General features: G+C 45.7%; 1 protein-coding gene across 1 annotated transcript in view; it reads right to left on the bottom strand.

The window, feature by feature from the left end:
• The window catches only part of Slc22a3 (solute carrier family 22 member 3), an 82,435-nt gene that overhangs the window by 9,060 nt on the left and 53,682 nt on the right, over positions 1-19,693 (bottom strand). Inside the window, exons 6-7 of the mRNA XM_021647744.2 lie at positions 4,379-4,476; positions 4,045-4,259 (exon numbers count right to left, since the gene is read on the bottom strand). Coding sequence (XP_021503419.1) covers positions 4,045-4,259; positions 4,379-4,476 — 313 coding nt within the window. The remainder of the gene's footprint in view (positions 1-4,044; positions 4,260-4,378; positions 4,477-19,693) is intronic.

Consider the following 19,693-nt stretch of genomic DNA (forward strand, 5'->3'; position numbering starts at 1 on the left):
CACACATAACCTGGGCATGGTGGCATGCATCCGGGACCCCAGAACTCAGGATGCAGAGGCAGGATTGGAAAGTTAAGCTCTATAACATGTTTGAGGCCAGCTTGGGCTACAAATAATACTCTGTCTATCTGTCTGTCTCTGTTGTCTCTCCTCCCTCTCTCTTTCTCCCTACATGTGCTCTTATATGAAAAATGACCACTACAGCTCTACAGCTAAAGCCATTCTCCACAGTCATGTGAGAACACAGAGAAACCATCTTCCTTCATTGTTGGTGACTTGTTTAGGCAGCTAGAGCCTTGAAACTCAGCTTTTGAAGAAAAGATTCAGAATTTAAAAATTCATAACTTTCATTTTCTTCTGGACGTGCCATCTGCTCTGAGTTCTGAAATAAAGTTTAGAGAAAAGTCCCAATAAAGATATGTAAATTAGGATATATGGATTTACTTTTCACTTAGAAATAAAAGTAAAAAAAAAAAATCTTCTTGTGCTGGAAGGAGGACTTGCCCTGGCTGCTAGGTTTGTAGCCACACTGAGTAGACATGATTGGAGGCTGTAGAGGAATGTTCATTCAGAACATGGCTGCTCTGGCAAGAGGTCTCATCCAAAGACCTAGGTCTGTGTGATTCAGTTGGAATACATACATGCCTTCAATCCAGGAGACAGAGGCAAGCAGATCTGAGTTTCAGGTGAAGAAAAGCTTAGATCCAGGCATGGTGGTACCTACCTTTAATCCCAAACAATGAATGTAGTTTGTAGAAGGAAGAACCTGTGCTTGAAAGTGATGTCCAATTGAATGACATTTGAAAGTGATGTCCAATTGAATGGCAGAAACACTGACGATTTGGAGAAAGACTTGACAGAATAGGATTTGCCCAACTCTCAGGAGAAGAGAGAAGAAAGGGAAGCTACTTAAGGGGCAATGAGAGAAGAGGCAGTTTTTACCAGGACAGTAGTAGAGAGACGGTTGCAAAGAAAGAACTCAGGTGGAAATCAAATAAGCCAGAGGATGAGAAAGAGCCAGAAGACTAGAGCAGACTTCTTGAGTTAGTTTGAGGCCAAGAAGAGCAATTCAGGAGCTGAGAGAGAAAAAAGCCAGATTGAATAAGTCAGCTGGGAGAGAACTTTGAGCCAGAGCAGCTGAGTTGAACCAGTCAGCCAGGAGCTCAGAAAGAACAGGAAAGGGTGAGCTTATTAAGCAATAAGTCTCAGAGGCTGAAACAGTCTAGGCCCAGGTTAGATTGTATGGAGGCTAGAATCTCCTAGGACTAGGCCTAGCTTAGCAGACAGAGGCAGTATAAAAGTTGTTTTTACAGGCGAATAAAAGTTGCTTTTTACAGGAGACACGGGTGGATGTGCTTAAAGAAAGTGCTTACTTCCCAGGCTTCGAAGTTCAGAAGTTTGCTTTCTCAACAGTGTATCCTAAAAGAAGAGGCAGCCTGGAAAAATCATTTCACCCCCTCCCCCAGTTCATTCTCAGACCATAAAAAGAAAGGTTTTCAGAGAAATGGTTTTTCAGAGCTGACCTCTCCAAAAGGCTCATCGGCGTTTTAGCCAGGGGCCAATGGTGATGTCAGGCCCAGCAGAGAGAGAAAAGGCTCCTAATGTTAATTTCACAGTCTGTCTCCCAGAGTCAAGGCCAAACTGGAAGATGTGTTTGCTCAAGGGAGGGGCCTCTGTTCATATATGGAATTCATTTTGGCAGTGTGAAACTTATTCTGGCCCCTCAAATCACCATGGACCCATGACTATAAACGCACACAAGGTTTGATCCCTAGAACCCATACGAAAGCCAAGGGTGGTGGTGGTGTTAGAAATGCTGCACTGTGGAGGCGGAGACAAGGAGCCCTGAGTCTCACTGACCGAGCAGCCTTGCCTGCTTAGCAAACTGCAGGCCAGAGAAAGACCCTGTCCCAAGACACAAGGTGGACACCCACGCCAACCTCTGGTCTGCACATGGATGTGAACACTCACACCAGCATGTGCACCTGAACACACAGAAACACACACAGCGAATGAGAGAGAGGTGAGGGAGGGAGGCGAGGAGGGAGAGAGGGAGGGAGAATTCTGAAGCACAGAACTCTACAATGTTCTTAACCTTTCACCCTTTAATTGAAATCGCATGCCTCTGAGGGAAGCAATTATGTTTCTATATAATTGTTCCTCTCTATCCCTTTCCCTGTTTAGTGGCCAGCATTTAATCAATATTAAATAGACACACGCAGATGGATGGCTATTGTTCAGCATCTGTAAGTCTTTTTAAAAAAACTATTTTTATTTTCATCTGTGTGTGTGTGCATGTGAGAACTTGTGTGTGCATTTGTGTGTGTGTGTATGTGTGTATGTGTGTGTGTGTGTGTGTGTGTGTGTGTGTAATCAGAAGAGGGCATCAGATACCTTGAAGCTGGAGTTATAGGTGGTTGGGACCCACCTGCTGTGGGTGCTGGGAGCTGAGGATTCCAGAAGAGAAGTTGGTACTGTTAACCACCAAGCCATCTCTCCAGTCCCAGCTTCTTTAGCTCTAAAGACACGCTAACTGTCAGTGAGCTATTTCTTCAAATTCATCTTTGCTTGGAAGCTTGGAACATGATTATAACCAGGGGATAGGGACCAAGAGGGAGAGTGAAAATAGAGGCCGAGATTGGAGAGACACCAAGAAATGATGCCGGTGACCAGGGTGTGGTTGCAAGAGCTCCTAGCTCAGAAGTTGGGGAGGAACAGTCCTGTGCTGTGCCCTCGCTGGCCTCCAGAGGAGAGAGGGGCATCTCTGCTGTCCAGCCACCCAGCTGGTGGGGACTTACTAATGCAGCCCTGGGAATCGGATGCCCTTGAGGAAAGTGAGAGAGGCCTCAGCTTCTGCTTTCCACCAGCCATTGCAGCAGGATAGATTTGCACATCACTTCCCTTTTCTGTTCTGAGGATTGGTACTTCTGTAGTTTTAGCCAACTAATCTCTATCTGCCATCATGGGAATTCCTAAACCGGTGTCTAATTGATGAAGTCTCCTGTGTGTGTGTCTTTCCTGATCCTTGGTATTCTCAGAAACAGACTGCTTCCTTTGTAGGTACTGGGACTGTGGGGATCCCGGCTTCCTGTAAACCTTCACCACACACCCAGAATACAGAAATGACTCCTGTGCTCTAATTCACACCTTTCTGGCATAGTTTAAATGGCTTCCTCTTTGTAGCTCCAGCCATGTTCTGCAGCAGAGGTACTCTGGGCTGTCCACTGACATCTAGGGTCTTTTGCAATCCTTTCTTCCTCTTCCTCCTGCCCATCCCCCAACCAGCCCTCTAGCTTCAGAATATCGGCCTCTGCAACGTCTCTGAAAGGAGCCACCCTCTCCCATTCCAGCCAGACTTCCCCAACTGGAAGATAGGCTCCAGCATCTCTCCCTCCGGCCAGTGCCCTAATGTCCCAAACTGCTGCAGGTACGAGCAGCTCACGTCCCCTTCCCAGAAGCCTTCAGGCAGTACCAAGCCCCTGTCACGTTCCACGGGGACAGTCGTGCTGAGGCTTCCTCATACAGAGTCGCAGCAATAACACGGAAGCTCTAGTTCCTAAATTCATAAAACTTTCCATGCTTTTGGGAAAATAACAGGTAGGAAGAAATAGTTGTTAGTGAAGAGTTCTGACTCCTCCCTTGGGCCTACACAGTTCTCCCTCACCCCCCTTCTCCCTCCCCCTCCTCTCGCCCCACCTTTGTCAATTTGGTGTTTATAGTATAGTAGATGCTTGGGATATGTGTTAAACAATGTTAGCCATCACTGTGTCCTAGATCTAGCATAATTCCCCTTTTCATCAACAAACATACCTGAAGTTTCCGTAAAGAGAGGCGTCTATGCAAAGATCTCATCAGTCTTCATATTCATGACACAGAAAAGAGAGTGACATCACCCAAGCTTGCCTAGGGCCAAGCTTTTAAAGGAACACCACATCTCACAAAGACAAGCGACCCCTGCCCCCTCCACCTATGTAATCATTTACTTTTTTTTTTTTTTTTGTCAAGTTCTTTGGGAACTGTCACCTGAACGTGAAGGAAGATTACCTTCTGGTAAAAACGCAGTGGCCAGGCAGGACACTCCTGCCACTATATTGCTTGCTGCAAAGGGAAGGCGTCGTCCAAGGCGCTCAATGGTCAGAAGGATCAAGATAGCTCCAGGCAGCTCCACAAGCCCTGAGATAAAGAAGTCTACATAGAGGTTCCCTCCGATAATCCCCAGGCGCATGACGAGGCCTTGATATACCACAGCACTTGTGAACCTGCAAGAGGTCAGAAGACACCAGGGAGTCAAAATAAGAGGCAGCAGGACCTGTGAGCAAAGGGAAAGGCTGACTGTGCACTTGACACCAGCTTTGACCTCCAGCCCAAGTCAACTTACCAAGCAAACATGAGAATCAGTGTGCATTTCCTCATTTGGGGGGTTCTCACAAGGTCTAAAAAGGATGGGTTACTAACTTCTTCATCTGTAACCGTGATCTAGGCAAGAAAGACAGATTTCAATAGCATCCTATAGCAAGACACACCTTCCTAGTGTAAACCTGTTGACTGTACAGAACTAAAACAATCTTCCTGAGCTTCGGGACTTTCCACAGTTCCATCTTCAACCCTGGGCACGAGTTTGTCTTCTAGCATGTTCAATACGCCGGATCCACAAAGACATGGTTAGCTCAGGTAAAGACCTCAGGCTGATGCAACCCCAGTTCTGTAGAAGACCTTCTAAACTTACAGTGGTCATGCTGTTTAGGCCAGCCGTCAACTTAACGTGACCTAGAAGCACTTGGAAAGAGTCTTAGTGAGGAAATCTCTAGATCAGGTTGGTCTGTAGACACACCTGTGCGAGACTGTTTTGACTGTTACTCAAGGTGGGAAATTTCACCCTGAATGTAGATGACACCATTTCATGGACTGGACCCTGGGTAGGTAAGAGAACAGAGAGGAAGCTGAGGACCAGGCAAGGCTGCAGACATTCTGTCTTCTCTTGACTGTGGATATGATGTGACCAGTGCTTGAGGTCCTGTCCTGGCTTCCCTGGATTTGAATATACTTACAATATATCCACACATGAAGAACAGAAGGTTCTATCTGGCTTGAACCAGCTTGGGGTGCATTGTACAGTAAGGCTAAGCTATGTTTTCTAGGAGCCTTTTAGGAAGAATCTTCTATTTGCCATCTTATGCCTGTGCATGATTGGGCAGGCATATGATTAAAATCAGGTGAGTTATGGGAAGAGACACATGCAGTAGAGAAATAATTATATAGTTTAACCTGCCAATAAAAATAGAGAAGCACCCAAACTACATCCCTTGGCAACAAACTCTTTGTAGTGTGGCTGGCTGTCTATCTTGATAGTCGTGGCTCTTTAATCTGTACTATCTCTGTGCTCCAGATGAAAGTACCTTGCTTCTTTTGCAAAGCTATGTGAATCCTTATTTTTAATTTTTTTGGATAAGAAGCCAAGAAACATAAAAACACCCAGGCCAAATCCTGACAATCAGGAACATTATCTGCATTGAAATGACCAATTTATGTGGAGGGTACATAACAATTTATATCTGTTATATTCTGGACTAAGTACATGGAGTATTTTATTTAATTATCATAAAAGCATTTTAATGAATTCAATTTTATAATGGAAAAAAACAACCCCAGGACCACAAGGATTAAATAGCAGGAGTATATCAGGGTCAGTATTTGACACCTGTGTCTTGACCATCCCAGAGTGCTGTGGAGTACGAAGGAATCTTCTATGTCCAAGCATTCCACAGTTGGTGGATATTTCCTACGTGTCTTAAAGGACATCAAGAAATAAAATGGAATCTTCCTGTTCAAACATGAAAAAGTTAATTCTGAATGAAAATGATTTAGATAAATTAGAGTTGAGTCAAGTCATTTAGATTATTTTAAAAGGATCTTGAAATTCAAAATGAAAACAACACATAATATTAGGGTATTCCCTTCTTGGACTACCTTGGGCCAGAGCGTCTTTTCTTTCAGGTCAGACTTTCCCTCCAGTGAGGCTTGGCCTTGCTCAGTGGTGTACCTCTACTCTCTCTTCACCACCTCCACACCTGCAAACTGGCTGCCCAGCACACACACAAAGGAGACAATCTTTCCAGGAGCAATATCCGCGGGCGCTTTTTATTTCCTCTTTGAACTTCTACTGTGCTGCTCACAGCTATGATCCTGTCCACTAGATAAGACTCTGGGAGCATCTTTTCACTCAGGCCCAACACCAACATCTCTGAGTTAGAGGAGAACCATGCACCACAGATTGCACACAGAGCCAACCGTCTGAGCTCCTTCGCAAATGGTTCAGTCATCCACTCTCTGTGATTGTCTCTAAGTGGTGACATTGGAGAAGCTCTCCCCTTTTTGTTCTCAGCTCTGTAGATATCTGTCTCTTCTTGACAAATATCCAGTCAGCACGTGAGCAAAGAGTGATGACATCAGATGGCAAAAGTCAGAAGGGATCAGCAAACATTCCTTAGCAAAGGGCCACACAGTGGGTACTTTGGGATTTCCAGTTCTCTCTTGAAACTACTGACTGCCTGCATGGTGTGGAAGCTGCACGGACAGCGTACGTAAAGATTCTAATATTTACTTACAGAGACTCAGCAAGCTGGGTCTGGCCTATGAGCGGTCATTTGTTGACCTGGGTGTTACAGGGTTAGTGCTGGAAGAACTTGCACAGACCAACTTTAACTACCATTCGAGAAGAAAGAGTTGAGAATCTGACCTCAGGAGGATACCTAGATGGTGCATGCATGAGTCTGGAGGCTGAAGCCCAGCTCTGCATTTTAATTGCTACAGTCTGCAGTCCGTAGAATGCTTTTATTTCATCGATCGAAAGTGTAGTTTGATCATCCCACTCATAGTTCTTATGAGTTAGTGGGACTACAGTGATTTTTTTTTTCTTCTTTTTTACTATAAATATCTTCTTAAAAAGAGGCTAGGTCTGGGGAGATAGTTCATCTGGTGAAGTGTTGGTCTGGGGAGATCCTGGTAAAGTGTTGGTCTGGGGAGATCGTTCATCTGGTAAAGTGTTTGTCACTTACATGTGGCAATCTGAACTCCCTTTCCCAGAAAGCACACACAGAAGCCCAATGTGGGGCTGCATGCTAAGCTTGTGGTTCGAGGCCTACGCTTGAGTTCCAGGTCAGTGAAAGGTCCTGTCTTAGAAGACACGGCTTCTGAGGAAGGATGCCCAGGCTTAACTTTTGGCCTCCAGAAACACGTGCATACACATTCACATACATACACCAGAATAAAAATAAAAACATATTACTTTTGTAACAAGAAATAACATTTCAAAGTGATAGATTTAAATTATATACCAGTATACCCTATTGTCTCTTAACAGACCTCTTCCTCTGCGTGTGCGCTCGTGCGCGCGCACACGCACACGCACACGCACACACACACACTCACAATTGGCCATCAAATCATGAGACATAGACATGTTACCCAACCCGGGCCAATGAGAAACATGAGTCTTAATTTGAACAAAACAGAAATGGGGGTATATCCCAATCTGAGCCAATGAGAGAATGAGCCTTTGGCCCAGTTTGGATGAACAAGCAAAACATCCTGGAAAAATCCTTCACTCCCCTTAATTTAGAGATACCCAAAGCAATTTTCTCTCTCTCACATCAAAAAATTAATGACAAAAGAGTGGGCCAAGACAGAGTTTGTGGACAGCCTACATCCACGGGGACTCAGGCTGAGAATGCAGATGGCTGGTCAGGGTGGAGGGAGGAGCCAGCAGTTTGATGACTTGCCCAGATCCTGGCTAAGACACCTCTGAACCCTGCTGGGCCTAGAACTCCTGATGTCCGAGTCAGTGAGTGTCCTTATTGTCCAAGTGCATTGAAGATGGCTGTCTGTTACCGTTTCTGATACCAAAGTAGAATTATCTGAAGGCTCCAGTTCACAACAATCTCTTGCTTGGATCACTGAATATTTTAGGCAAAATAACTTCACTGTTAAGATAATTGCTTCAACATTCCAATTCACTCATACGTGTTTTCAATGTCAAAACTCTTGAGATTTAAGATGAAGTAGTGACTCAACTCTGGTTTTCCAAAGCATAACTTTAGTGAGCAGCCATATAAGCACCTGCCAGAAAAATAGGAAATGCTGGCAGCCAGGGAAAGCAATCAGGACCATGACACCGTTCCTCCCTGCACAGTGAATGAAGGGATTAATAGTACTGTCGAGCAGGTAAGTATTTTGTTACGGTGCAGACTGAACCAGCTGGTCTTTGATTTACTAGCATCGTCTCTGCAGTGACGCATATCTTCTGAAAGATGACCCACTTTCTGGGTGTCCAAAGACCTCGAGAGACTAACAGCCCTATCTTGGATGGAATGCGTCCAGTCGCGTCCTGCCAACTCATGCACAAGGCGTCTGTGGCCGCTGTTCTTTTATGTAACTTCCTGCCCTGTAGCTCTGTTTCTTTTCTATTGCCAATGGTTACCAGACTTTTGCCTTGCCTGAGCCAGAAACAAAAGACCTAAAACATTACTCCAGATTGTTATACATTTTTAAAACTGCGTCTTAATAAAATGTAGTCTCTATACAACAAAACTGAGCAATTAAAAATGGATCTCTCTCTATGATTCCTGGTATATCTACAATCATATAATAATGACTATGCCTACAACATAGCACATGCCCAAGATTCCAAAGTTCATGATTTCCCCAAATTCTGTCCACTGTGGGTGAAAGTAGCCTTCATCTGCTTTCTGTTGGGACAGCCATTCCTTCCTTAAAATTTTAATAGACGTAGGATCTGGAGCCGTGCCTTCTTCCACACCCCGGTTGCCACTCTGCTTTGTCGTAGTTGTACGGGACCCAAACGGGACAAGCTCTGGTCTGCAGCAAAAGCACAGGGGGTTGCCTGTGTAGCGTTCGTCTGTTTAGAGGCCCGGTGACTAGCAATGCACTCATCAAAAAGGTGTCGCTCAAGGTTCAGCAATGAATGCTGCTTTCCTTGTTTCTCACCAAGCTGGAGAGTGACTCATTCTAACCATCTCTCCCACTGTCTCTCCATTCTGTCAATTCCTCATTGGCCACCAGCAGGCAGGCTATGTTAAAAGAGCACTCTCTGATGAACTCAGTTGCCATACAGTTCTCCCTGGTACCTTTCTGATATATTTCTTCAAGGTGAATTTTTATTTTATTTTATTTTTTTGTTTTTTACATATGAGTGTTCTATCTGTAGGTCTCTTGCATGACAGAAGAGGGCATTAGATCCCAGTATAGATATGGTTGTGAGCTATGCAGTATTTTGAATATAACAACTACATTTTATATCAGTTTGTCACTGTTGACACCCCAGGCTGAAAGAAAGTGGGTGTAATTATTTTTAAATGTATACGAAAGCTAGTGGGCTCTAAAGACTTTGTACACAGAGTCTGTAAACAGCCCACCATACCCTGGAGCTCACTAGGCCATGGCTCTGGATCCTCATTTCAGGTTCCTCAGGGAACTAGCAGAAGAAACTGAGTCAATGGACAGTCCCAGCTCATCTGTTGATGCCTAAGCCCTAGTTCTTCCCAGAGCTCTGGGTTGAGGCGTTGGGCCCCCCACGCTCTAGAAGGAGGAATGCCTCTTATATGCAGAATCTACTCAAGGCAGGAGGAGGGCACAGGGCCGGTGGCTACACCTTATAAATCCATTTGGTAGTTCTCAGTAGGTAACTTCTTATTTGCTGAGATGGCCATGAGCCTTTCAGCATCATGATGTATTTAGTGATGATGTCATTATAGGCTGACTACAGGCTTCACTTTCCAGAAGCTTCTATTCTCTAAGTCAGCATGAATTAAAGATCATTTGAAGCTCAAAAAGGCTTACTTTTTTGAGCAATCGGAAACAACCTCAAAGCCAAACTCTCACACCTTACAGAAAAGAATGTGGAGGAAGGGTGCTTGGAGGGACTGGCCAGGGGCTGCTGGAGGATACCCAGGACCTGTCATCCACCACTTAGTGGGTGACCCCATTACTCATGGAAGACTAGCCCCAGAAGCACCAGAGGTTCTGGCCTCTGATGTGAAAGAGCTTCCGATAACTTCTGGGCAGGAAGAACACTAGCTGATGGCCATGAAGAGAAGCCCGCACGACATGCTACTTGCTCCCCACAAAGCTGCCTGCAGTACTTTGAGAAACTTAGAAGAATCCATTAAACCATAAAACAAGAGTAAGCAAAACATTGTCTATGAAAGTGTTCATAAGGAAATGTCTGTACTGTCTTATTCCAAAGGCTCAGGGAACACCACGGAGGAAGGGGAGGAAAGACTGTAAGAGTCAGAGGATCAGGGCTCCTGCTGAAGACAGCCTCTTCTATGTGTGACAGGGAAGTCACACCCACAAAATCTCAACAGTATGGCCACCTAAACAAGACCTGAACAATGACAACAGTTGACATGCCAACCCGGATGGGGATATTTCACAAAGTCCCACCAGAAGAAGAAGTATACACCTCTGGGGGGAGGACAACAAGTCTGCTCCAGCTGTGAGCCCCTGATGGCCTAACCCCTCCCACGTGGTCAACTCTAAATCTGTATACACTTGAACAACACTAAATGAACCCAGCAGATTGTATTTATAAGTGTGTGTGTAACAATAACACTTAAAGAACAGGAGCCAGGAATTTGAGAAAGGGATTCAGGAGGAGTAGGAGGGAGAGAGAAGGTTGGAGAAATCATGCAAACGAATTGCTTATATATCTTTGATAAAACCTATAGTTTAAAAAAAAAACCTCAATAAAGAAATACCTATGTCAAGAAATATCTATGTTTATGAATGAATAATGCTTATCAAGCTTAAAGATGACACCAGTCGCCAGGTATAAGTAAGGTGTGAGCCACATAGGTGAGTCAACATTGCCAAGTGGTTATGTCACAAATGATAAAAAGAAACAGGTGGAATTAGTCACACTGATATGCCTCATTGACTCTAATCTGTTCCATTGTTGTCATTTCCACAGGTTCTCCACAGGAAGTTACTCACGAGGCATTCGTGCACTGTTTCGGAACAAATCTTTTGCCATCCATTGTATAGTTTTCTCTTAGTGCATCTCAGCATGGACAAATTAATTCCCCCCCCCATGCATGTGAGGCCAGGGGCTTTGGTACTGGGTAGTGGGGACTGTGTGCTAGACCTGGAGATCTTCTGCAGATCCTCTGGGAGCTCTTTGGCCCCGCAGGAGTCCCAGTCTCCACCCACGTGACTTGGCTTTCTGCACAATACTACAGAACCACCATAGTGCCTCCCATCCGAGGTTCCCCAACAGCTGGCCGTGGTGAAGGGCCACAGCTGCGGCTGTGAGTCACATGTGGATGTATTACTTCGCTTCTCAGAAACAAAGCTGGGAACGTCTTTATTTTTATTCTTTGCTGGGGCATGTTACTGTAAGAAGAATGTTCTTCCAGGGTACAGGACAAGATACTTTCTTCTTAAGCTCTAGCACCCAGGACACACCAGATGTGAGGGAAACATAGAGGCTTGATGTCAGGGGAACTAAATTAGACCTACTACTGACCTTGCTGGGATGCCCACAGTCACTATGGAAACAGATAAGTCGTCAGTGTCAAAGCTCAAGACTGTCCAATGTCTTCAATGACCTTGCATGGCTACATGCGGACTTCGTGTTGAATAGGCATATTTGGTAAGAGGCTAGACAAGGTGTGTCATTTGGTTTGGGAAGAGGAAGAAAAGGTACCATGAGCAAGTTAAAGCAAGCCATGTACTTACATACAAAATTCAACACCCCACACCCGCCCTATCGCGATCCCATCTTTATTGCTTCTTGGTCTCCCGATGCACCAGGAGCCATTGTCCTAAGGACTGGTTCTTTGAAACCTTGATAAGCAAACCCGTTGAGTCACCTCTTGCCCACCACCAGGGTTCTCTCATGCCTGTGCTGGGACAACAGCTCTACAGGATGAAAACAGCAAGGCTATCAGGCGCTGCTCACACACCTCTCAGGGCAATGGCAGTAGGGGCCAGTACAGGATGGTGTTCTGTAAGAGTGGCGGAGTCGGGGTGGAGGTGTGTACCAGGGCACTGATCCTCTCCCAGGATGGAGCAGGACTCCCCTCCTCCCTCCTTCCTTCCTGCCTCTCTCTGTGTAGCCTTGGCTGTCCTAGACTAGCTTTATAGACCAGGCTGACTCCAAACTCACAGATACCCGGCTGCCTCTGCCTCCCTGAGTGCTGGGATTACACGTGAGCACCCCGGAGCCCAGGTCTTCCTACATCTCTTACAGTGTGGAGACTCTACATTGGGCCCCACCCACTGCTGCCACCGCCTTCTCGTTCCTTGGTTCCCGCTCTTCTCCTGCTGTCCTACAGCTGGGGTGTCCTGTTTCCTGCCTGGATCTGAGTTGGCCCCTGCTGGTTCCCATGAATTTCTCAGTCCGGTGGAGCCCCACTGCACAGTGCTCAGCCTTCCTCCTCAGTGTGTGCTAGAGAAGCTAGGAGTTCTCCACCTAGGAGAAGGGGCTTCATATTTGCTTCTGTGGGAACATTGAAATTGTGTTTGTACTCTGTCATAGCCGTTTTTAATGATATCAGAACAAATTTCCTTAATGATATAGAAGTGTTTATCTTCTGGTCACTGTTTCTTAATGGAATCCTCCTATACTCTCAGTAGGTTTTAAGTGTTTGCTTGTTTTTGTTTTGTTTTGTTTCTTTCTTTTCCCCCCCTTCTTTTGCTTTGATAAGTGTGGCTAATCATCACCAGTGTCATTTGCCAAATATTTTTGAGTCCCTTCCTCTTCTCCTCCCCATTACATGGCACAATATGGCTGCTCTGTTTTGTCCCTTGTGACAAGGTGGGGCCAATTCTGCAAATCTGCCAATGGGTTGTGACATAAAACTGCAGTTTTACGACCCTCCAGAGCTCCAGGCAGCAGCTTCCAGGACTATAGTAAAGGACACTGCTTTCCCCTGTGAGCCCCCAGGGCACAGGAAGGGTTAAACGTGGGTAGTTTAAAGCATCGGACTTTGGGATGGTGTTCATTACAGACACAACTAGCCTCTCGTGGCTCATGAAGAGTCTGAGTTCCTCAGCCATGGACCGTCTAAAAGGGAGAAAGTGACCTGAGCCCAAGCACCCAGGCATCAATTCATTGTTCTCTGCTCTTGGCTGTGGGTGTGAAGTGACCAGTTCTCAAGTGTCGATGGGACTTCCCAGGAATGGTGGACTGGGTCTGGGCTTGTGAATCAAACAAACCCTTTCCCCTGGTTTCTTTCCTCCTGGCAGTTTATCACTGCAAAAGGAAACGTCGAAGACAGGGCCCATTCCCCCGGTAACTCATGCAGCCTGTCTGTGCGCCAGCTGAATCTGCAGAGCGGAACTGTGCACTCAAGTCACTGAGAATTAGAATCAGAAAAACAGGCAGCAGATTCTAGTTTATAAATTATGTTACACTCAGATGTGGGAACAATACAACAATGTGTCTGCTTATTAACCGGTCCTCAAACTGGCTATTATGGAACAGTTTAGAAGAGCCGTTCTTCACCCTCAGCATGAACTTAGATGACTGTCCCAGCACAGAAAGGCAATGACTAACTCTTCTCTGTATCTGAGAATAAGTCACCAGATACCCTCAAAGGAACCCCCAGAGCTCTCTTCAAAATCACCTTCATTTTTAGTGTTCCATTTGGGAGTGTTGAGAAATTACCCAAGACATTAGGGTATGATGGAAGAGTGTGGAGATCAGTTTACCTGCTCCACAATGTCCTAATTCTTTGATGGGGTCTGGAACTGGTTAGCTGCTCCTCCTTCTGGCTCTCAGCTTTCTGAATATTCCGAACACAGTAGCTTTCTGTTTTCTGGCATGTTCTTTGTCACGCACAGCAGACCCTTTGCTAGGGAAAGAGGCAAAGCTGCTATGTGCAAGCATGAGCAGGCGGTACACACCACTCTTGGGATTCCAGGTGGGAACTGCTCGGAGAGTGAAGTGTGACAACCATTTGGCTAGGAGCGGCACCATGCTAATGTGTGTGGATGGTACACTGTGTCTATTCCTGGCTCTCCGAGCTGCGATTTGATTTCTTGTATTCCGACAAATACATGGATTAGTTTTCACAATTAATAATTATACTGGCCTGGATTTCAATTTGAATCCTTTGTGTGTGTGTGTGTGTCTGTCTGTCTGTCTGTCTGTCTATCTGTGTTCATGTATGTGTTCACATGCATGTAGGTGGAGGCCAGAGTTTGATGGCAGGTGTCTTTATAAATCATTCTCCACCTTATTTATGAGACAGAATCTTTCACTCAAGTCTGTAGGTCATTGATTGGCTAGACTGGTTGCCCAGTAAGCCCCAGGGAGCAGCCTGTCTCCTGACCTTCAATGCTAGAGTTACAGATGTGTGATGCCACTCCTGGATTTTACATGGGTACTGGGATTCGAACTCAGGTCCTCATGCCTGCATGGCAGGCACGTTACTGACTGAGCCACCCTCCCAAACCTCTCAAAAACCTCTGCTTATTCACAAAACAATCAAAACTAAAGCATGCTGGGACTCACTTTGTTTGACAACAAATAAAAGAAAAAGCTTACATTTAATTATTTTAAACGTATCTATGTGATGAAAGAAAGCAGAATAGAATAAAGAAAAGTTAGAAAACAGGAGAAATGGCTGAGTGATTATGAGAGCTTGGTTCTTAATCACATTTAGTCGATAGGAGCTATATTCTAATTTCTGGCTACTGAGACCATGCAAAGATATAGGTGCCTTGATTACACCCAATTTCCTGGTGATTACTCACTACAACAGCACTTTTCTTCACCTGAAGAAGTATACATGTACATTAAACATTAATTCATCATTCAGACAAGGCATGGGTGTAAACGGCTTGTGGACCCATGTAGCAGCCCAGATCATCTAAGGACCTTCGATGGGATGGAGTGGCCATGTGACTCTTCCACAGATTCTGGGGGCTGAGCTCACAGCTTCTGGGAAACAGGCAGGTGACCAAAACTGCTGCCACCACTCACTTAGGGGTCTCTCTTTGCCTGCTCTCCATGGCTGTCCTTGGAGAAGGCGACAGAGAATTGCTATTGCATGAATAGTACCTCTAATAGGAAGAAAAGCCTTTGGTTCTGGTCACTTTTCTCAAAAGTCCCCAAGTCTTTTTTTTTTTTCCTGACAAAGAATTTAGAGGTCTCAATATTTTCTTTTATTCACACCCTTGAAAGAGGCAAAAGGAAGGCATTGCTAAATTACTTTCCTTCTTTCACTAACACTGAATCCAAATGAAGAACAACACATAGGTGGTCCATATTACTTCTTCTTGGTTCTAAACAAAATATTGGCCCATGTCCTGCTGTCCTGTGCAGGAAGGAACATGGTTAGTGCCCTCATGTTGCTGTAACAAACAATTCAGTCACTTATTATAGGAATCTTCAACTTAAGTGTTCTCTGAAAAGAGAGGATTTATCCCAGGAAAATTCAGCACTGGACACCTTGCTTGCTATCTTCCTGGTGGGACCTTGGAAGATTAGACTTTGCTGTGCTTGCTCCTTTGTAGTATAATTCCCTCCTGCGGTGTCTACATGGTGGGGACATATCTTCATGCATCAATGTTCCTCTAGCTCTGTGGAGTACAGTGGACTTCACCTGCTCCCCAGGATGCACATTTTAGGAAGAGCTCGTGAAGAAAGGCAATCGTGGGCTGGAGAGATGGCTCAGTAGTAAAGAGCACTGTCTTCTCTTCCAGAGGTCCTAAGTTCAGTTCCCAGCAATCACATGGTGGCTCACAACCATCTATACTAGAATCTGATGTCCTCTTCTGGCATGCAGGTGTACATGCAGATAGAGTACTTACACATTAAAAAAGAAAGAAAGGAAGAAAGAAAGAAAGAAAGAAAGAAAGAAAGAAAGAAAGAAGAAAGGAAGGAAAGAAGGAAGGAAGGAAAAGAAAGAAAGAAACAAAGAAAGGAAGAAAGAAAGAAAGATAAAAAGAAAAAAAGAAAGATAAAAAGAAAGAAAGAAAGAAAAAAGAAACACAATTGTCCTGATGGGTCAGAGAGCTAGTGAGTGAGCTGTGTTGTCATAGTAACTGAAGAACTGAAGCCTGGGATTATGAACACCACGGACCACCCACTAGGGGCAGAGCAGCATAGCACTATGGAGACTGTGTTCATCCCTGACCTTCACCAGACAATGCATTCACAGAGAGTCACCTACTCTCATTTCCTCACAGTAGGAATTACAGTGATGTGGATTGCAGAAACTGATTTTTGCAGAAAACAAAAGGGCTGTCCAAATAGCACAGCAACAAGATACTTGAAAACGCCAACTGTTTTTCTCTCTCCCAGAACGAGCAGGAAGACTCAAAGACAGGCTTAGAGCGCTCAAAGGCAGAAAGAAAGAAAAGGCAAACATACCCCTCTATCCCATTAGGCAGAGACCCAGAATTAAAAGAATTGAATCAGAGACTTTTGCAACTACCAGAAGGGAGAGAGAAACCAAACTGAATAGAATAAAGCAATACTGTGAGCTTCATTCATTTTGTTTTATATTTTAGATCATTGGTTGTACCAGGAGGGACTGGGTTGGGCCAGAAGCAGGCAAAAGCATCTCTGCATACACAAAGATGTTGTGTGTGTGTGGGGGGGTAAATGGGACTCCCGATCCTGAAGGACAAAGCCAAGGTCAGCTATTGAGGAGGAACAAAGGGTGACCCCATGACTCCCAGATTCCGTAACTAGCAAATGACCGCCAGGCACACTCTCACCGTGCAGAGTTTGGAACTCAGCCCGCACACCTGCCAGCGAGCTTCACCAGACTCTGAGAGCAGAGGCAGCAAGAAGGGAAGAGAAGCTCATTCTCTGATTCTTTCAAGTAGAAACTGCTACCTACAGCCAGAACTACTCTGGCAAATCAGCATTTGGGGGAGGGGGTTCAATGAAAATGGCCCCCACAGGTTCATACATTGGAAATGGGCTTGAAGGTTTCAAAAGCCCACATCAGGCCTAGTTTCCTCCTCTTTCTGCCCGCTGCCTGTGAATCAGGCTGTAAAGCTCTCAGCTACTGCTACGGTTCCATGCCTGCTTGTTCCCTGCTGCTGACAATGGACTAACCCTCTGAAGCTATAAGCGAGCCCCTTAACTGCTTCTTTGTGAAAGAGTGGCCTTGGCTGCAGTGCCTCTTCACAGCAATATTAATATACCTAAGACAGTAACTAAGAGCATATTCAACGATAGTGGCCTCTAGAAAGGGGAGGCAGCTCAGGCAAAGTGCTTGCCAAGCAAGCATGAGGGTCTGAGTTATTACCCACAAAAAAAGCCAGGCATGGTGGCACACACTTGTAACCCCACTGCCAGGCAGGAGGAGAAAGAGGACCCCTGGGGCTTGCTGGCCACCAGTAAATAAGTAGCAAATCCAGGCCAATGAAAGACTCTGATAAACAAAACAAAACAGAGTGGCCCAGCACCCAAGGCATGATAACTGGTGAACCTTTGACCTCCATATGCACATGCATGCATGTGTGCGTGCATGGGTGTGTGTGTGTGTGTGTGTGTGTGTGTGTGTGTGTGTGTATGTGTGTGTGTGTGTATGTGTGAATGTCCCACAGCTGTCTGAGACCTTACCAACCAGATCCAAGATTTACAAAGTGAGTCCAGGACAGCCATGACTACATAGAGAAACTGTCTCAAAAAAAACAAAACAAACAAAAAAAAAAAACAAAGTTGCAAAGTTGCTAAAAGTTGGCAGAGGCAGGATCCAGTTACTCCCAAATGGAGTCGCAGAGAGAGCCCTTGCTACATGGCTGGGGCTCACCATACCTCTCCCCACTGAGGCGTCCTCAGAGCCTGACTCCCTCAGCCCAGGCCGCTTGCATCTTTAATTCAGTGAAAGCCACAGGATCCTCTAGACCACTTTGCCCTAGTCCACTGTCCCAGAAGCTGCTGGGCAGAATTTCTTTGACTGAAAGTTACTGTTTGTCAAGCCTGGGAAAGGAGCACAGGGATCCTGTTTATGCTGAACACCACAATTCATCCGTCTTCATGGCTATTTCATCATGCTTCCACTCAGTCAACTTTCCTACTGTATGCATTGCCGCCTTATTTTCAAAAAGTTAAAAACATGGGAACTACAGCAATTCACGAAAATTCAGACTGTTCTCAGGACTCAGGCCATTCCCCAACAATTGAAGCATGTTAGTCCATGGCAGAAAGGTATGTTTATGTGTTATCAAGTCTCTCCATATTTTTCATGCACCCAGGAACATCTGAGTTAAAATGAGGTGGTGGTATGCATGCCGTAGCTGTCAGCGTGAGGAAGCATTGTAGGGATGTGGGCGTTCCTCGTGGACCCAGCACCACTCACTCTGTGAGGTGAAGGACCCAGGGGTGGTTTCCATGAGCTCCTTTCCAATACCTTCACAGTCTCAGAAGTTCATCTCAGAGCTGATACGGGGCTGGCTTGGGGACCCGTTAGCATATCATGTGAGAGTATTTGTATTTCAGTTTGGAGCCAATAATAAAACATGACAACTGAAAAGATAGCACAGTGGCTGGAGATAGGGCTCAGCAATCAGCGCACACGCCACTTTCCCAGAGGACTGGAGTTTGGTTCCCAGTACCCCTGACGGCAGCTCACGGACCACCCACAACCCCATCTCTGGAGGAATCCAATACCTCTGGCTTCTGCAGGCATGCGCAGTTCTCAAGAGCCGGAACCCTGTCTAGTAACTGAAGTGAGGAGGTTTTAACCTTTCCTCTTAGGATCTTTGATATTAATCACGAGCCCAGAGAAATCCCTCTGGGATCAAGAAGCTCAAATGCCATTTTTGATGTCACCTAAACATCGTACAGTGGGAATGTCCAGGAGCGCGTCTGGGAGGGAATGGGTGCTGATAAGCTGTGAACTAGCTATCAGCAAGGAGCTCCTAAGGAAACTGTCATCAAGCCTGTGGGCCGGTTGCTCAGTGTTGTGCTATCAGAAGCTTTGTTACCTACAGTTGTAACCTGGCATATTCTCTGAGAATTTTTCCCATTTGGGGAGAGGTTAGGATTTTGGAAGGCAAGTGAGTATGAAGATAAAGGCCTTTAAAATACCTCAGTCCAAAATGCTGCCGCAGTTACTACCTGTGGGGTCCAGTCCAGATCAGTGCAGTGGTGCCTGTTATCACTTTATCAGTCAGCTCCTGTGTAAAACCTATCAATCTAGGCAGCATGAAACAATCAGCATTTGCTTAGCTCACATTTGTGGGTGGCTTTGGAGCCTGCCGGTTTAGTTTTGGTCAGTCTTTGCTGGAGTAGCTCTACTCCAAATTCTTTCAGGGTTCCCTGGGAACACCAGGTAAGCCTGGGAATATTCCCCTCTCATGCTTGGATGAAGTACAGAGGTGAGAGCTGCGGAGCCAGCCACACAGGCACATCCGAGCCCAGCTGCACTGCATCTGGCAATTTATCACTAGCTAAATCACATCACAGAGCCAAGCCCAATGTCAGAGGGCAGGAAAACATCCCATCTACCACGAGGTCAAAGCGTTTGCAGCACTGTACCCGGAGTCAATGGAACCAAAGTGCTTTTTACGGACTGAGAGGGAGGATGTGAGCTAACCCACCTCAGAGGTGCGCTGACCCCTGCCAGCGACGGAAACCGTGCCGTTAGGATTGAGCAGTGGCACCAGTGAACGGAAACTGCCTGAAGACAGCACGCCCACACCTCTG

This window comes from Meriones unguiculatus, chromosome 20, assembly GCF_030254825.1.
Source record: "Meriones unguiculatus strain TT.TT164.6M chromosome 20, Bangor_MerUng_6.1, whole genome shotgun sequence".
Taxonomy (NCBI): Eukaryota; Metazoa; Chordata; class Mammalia; order Rodentia; family Muridae; genus Meriones; species Meriones unguiculatus.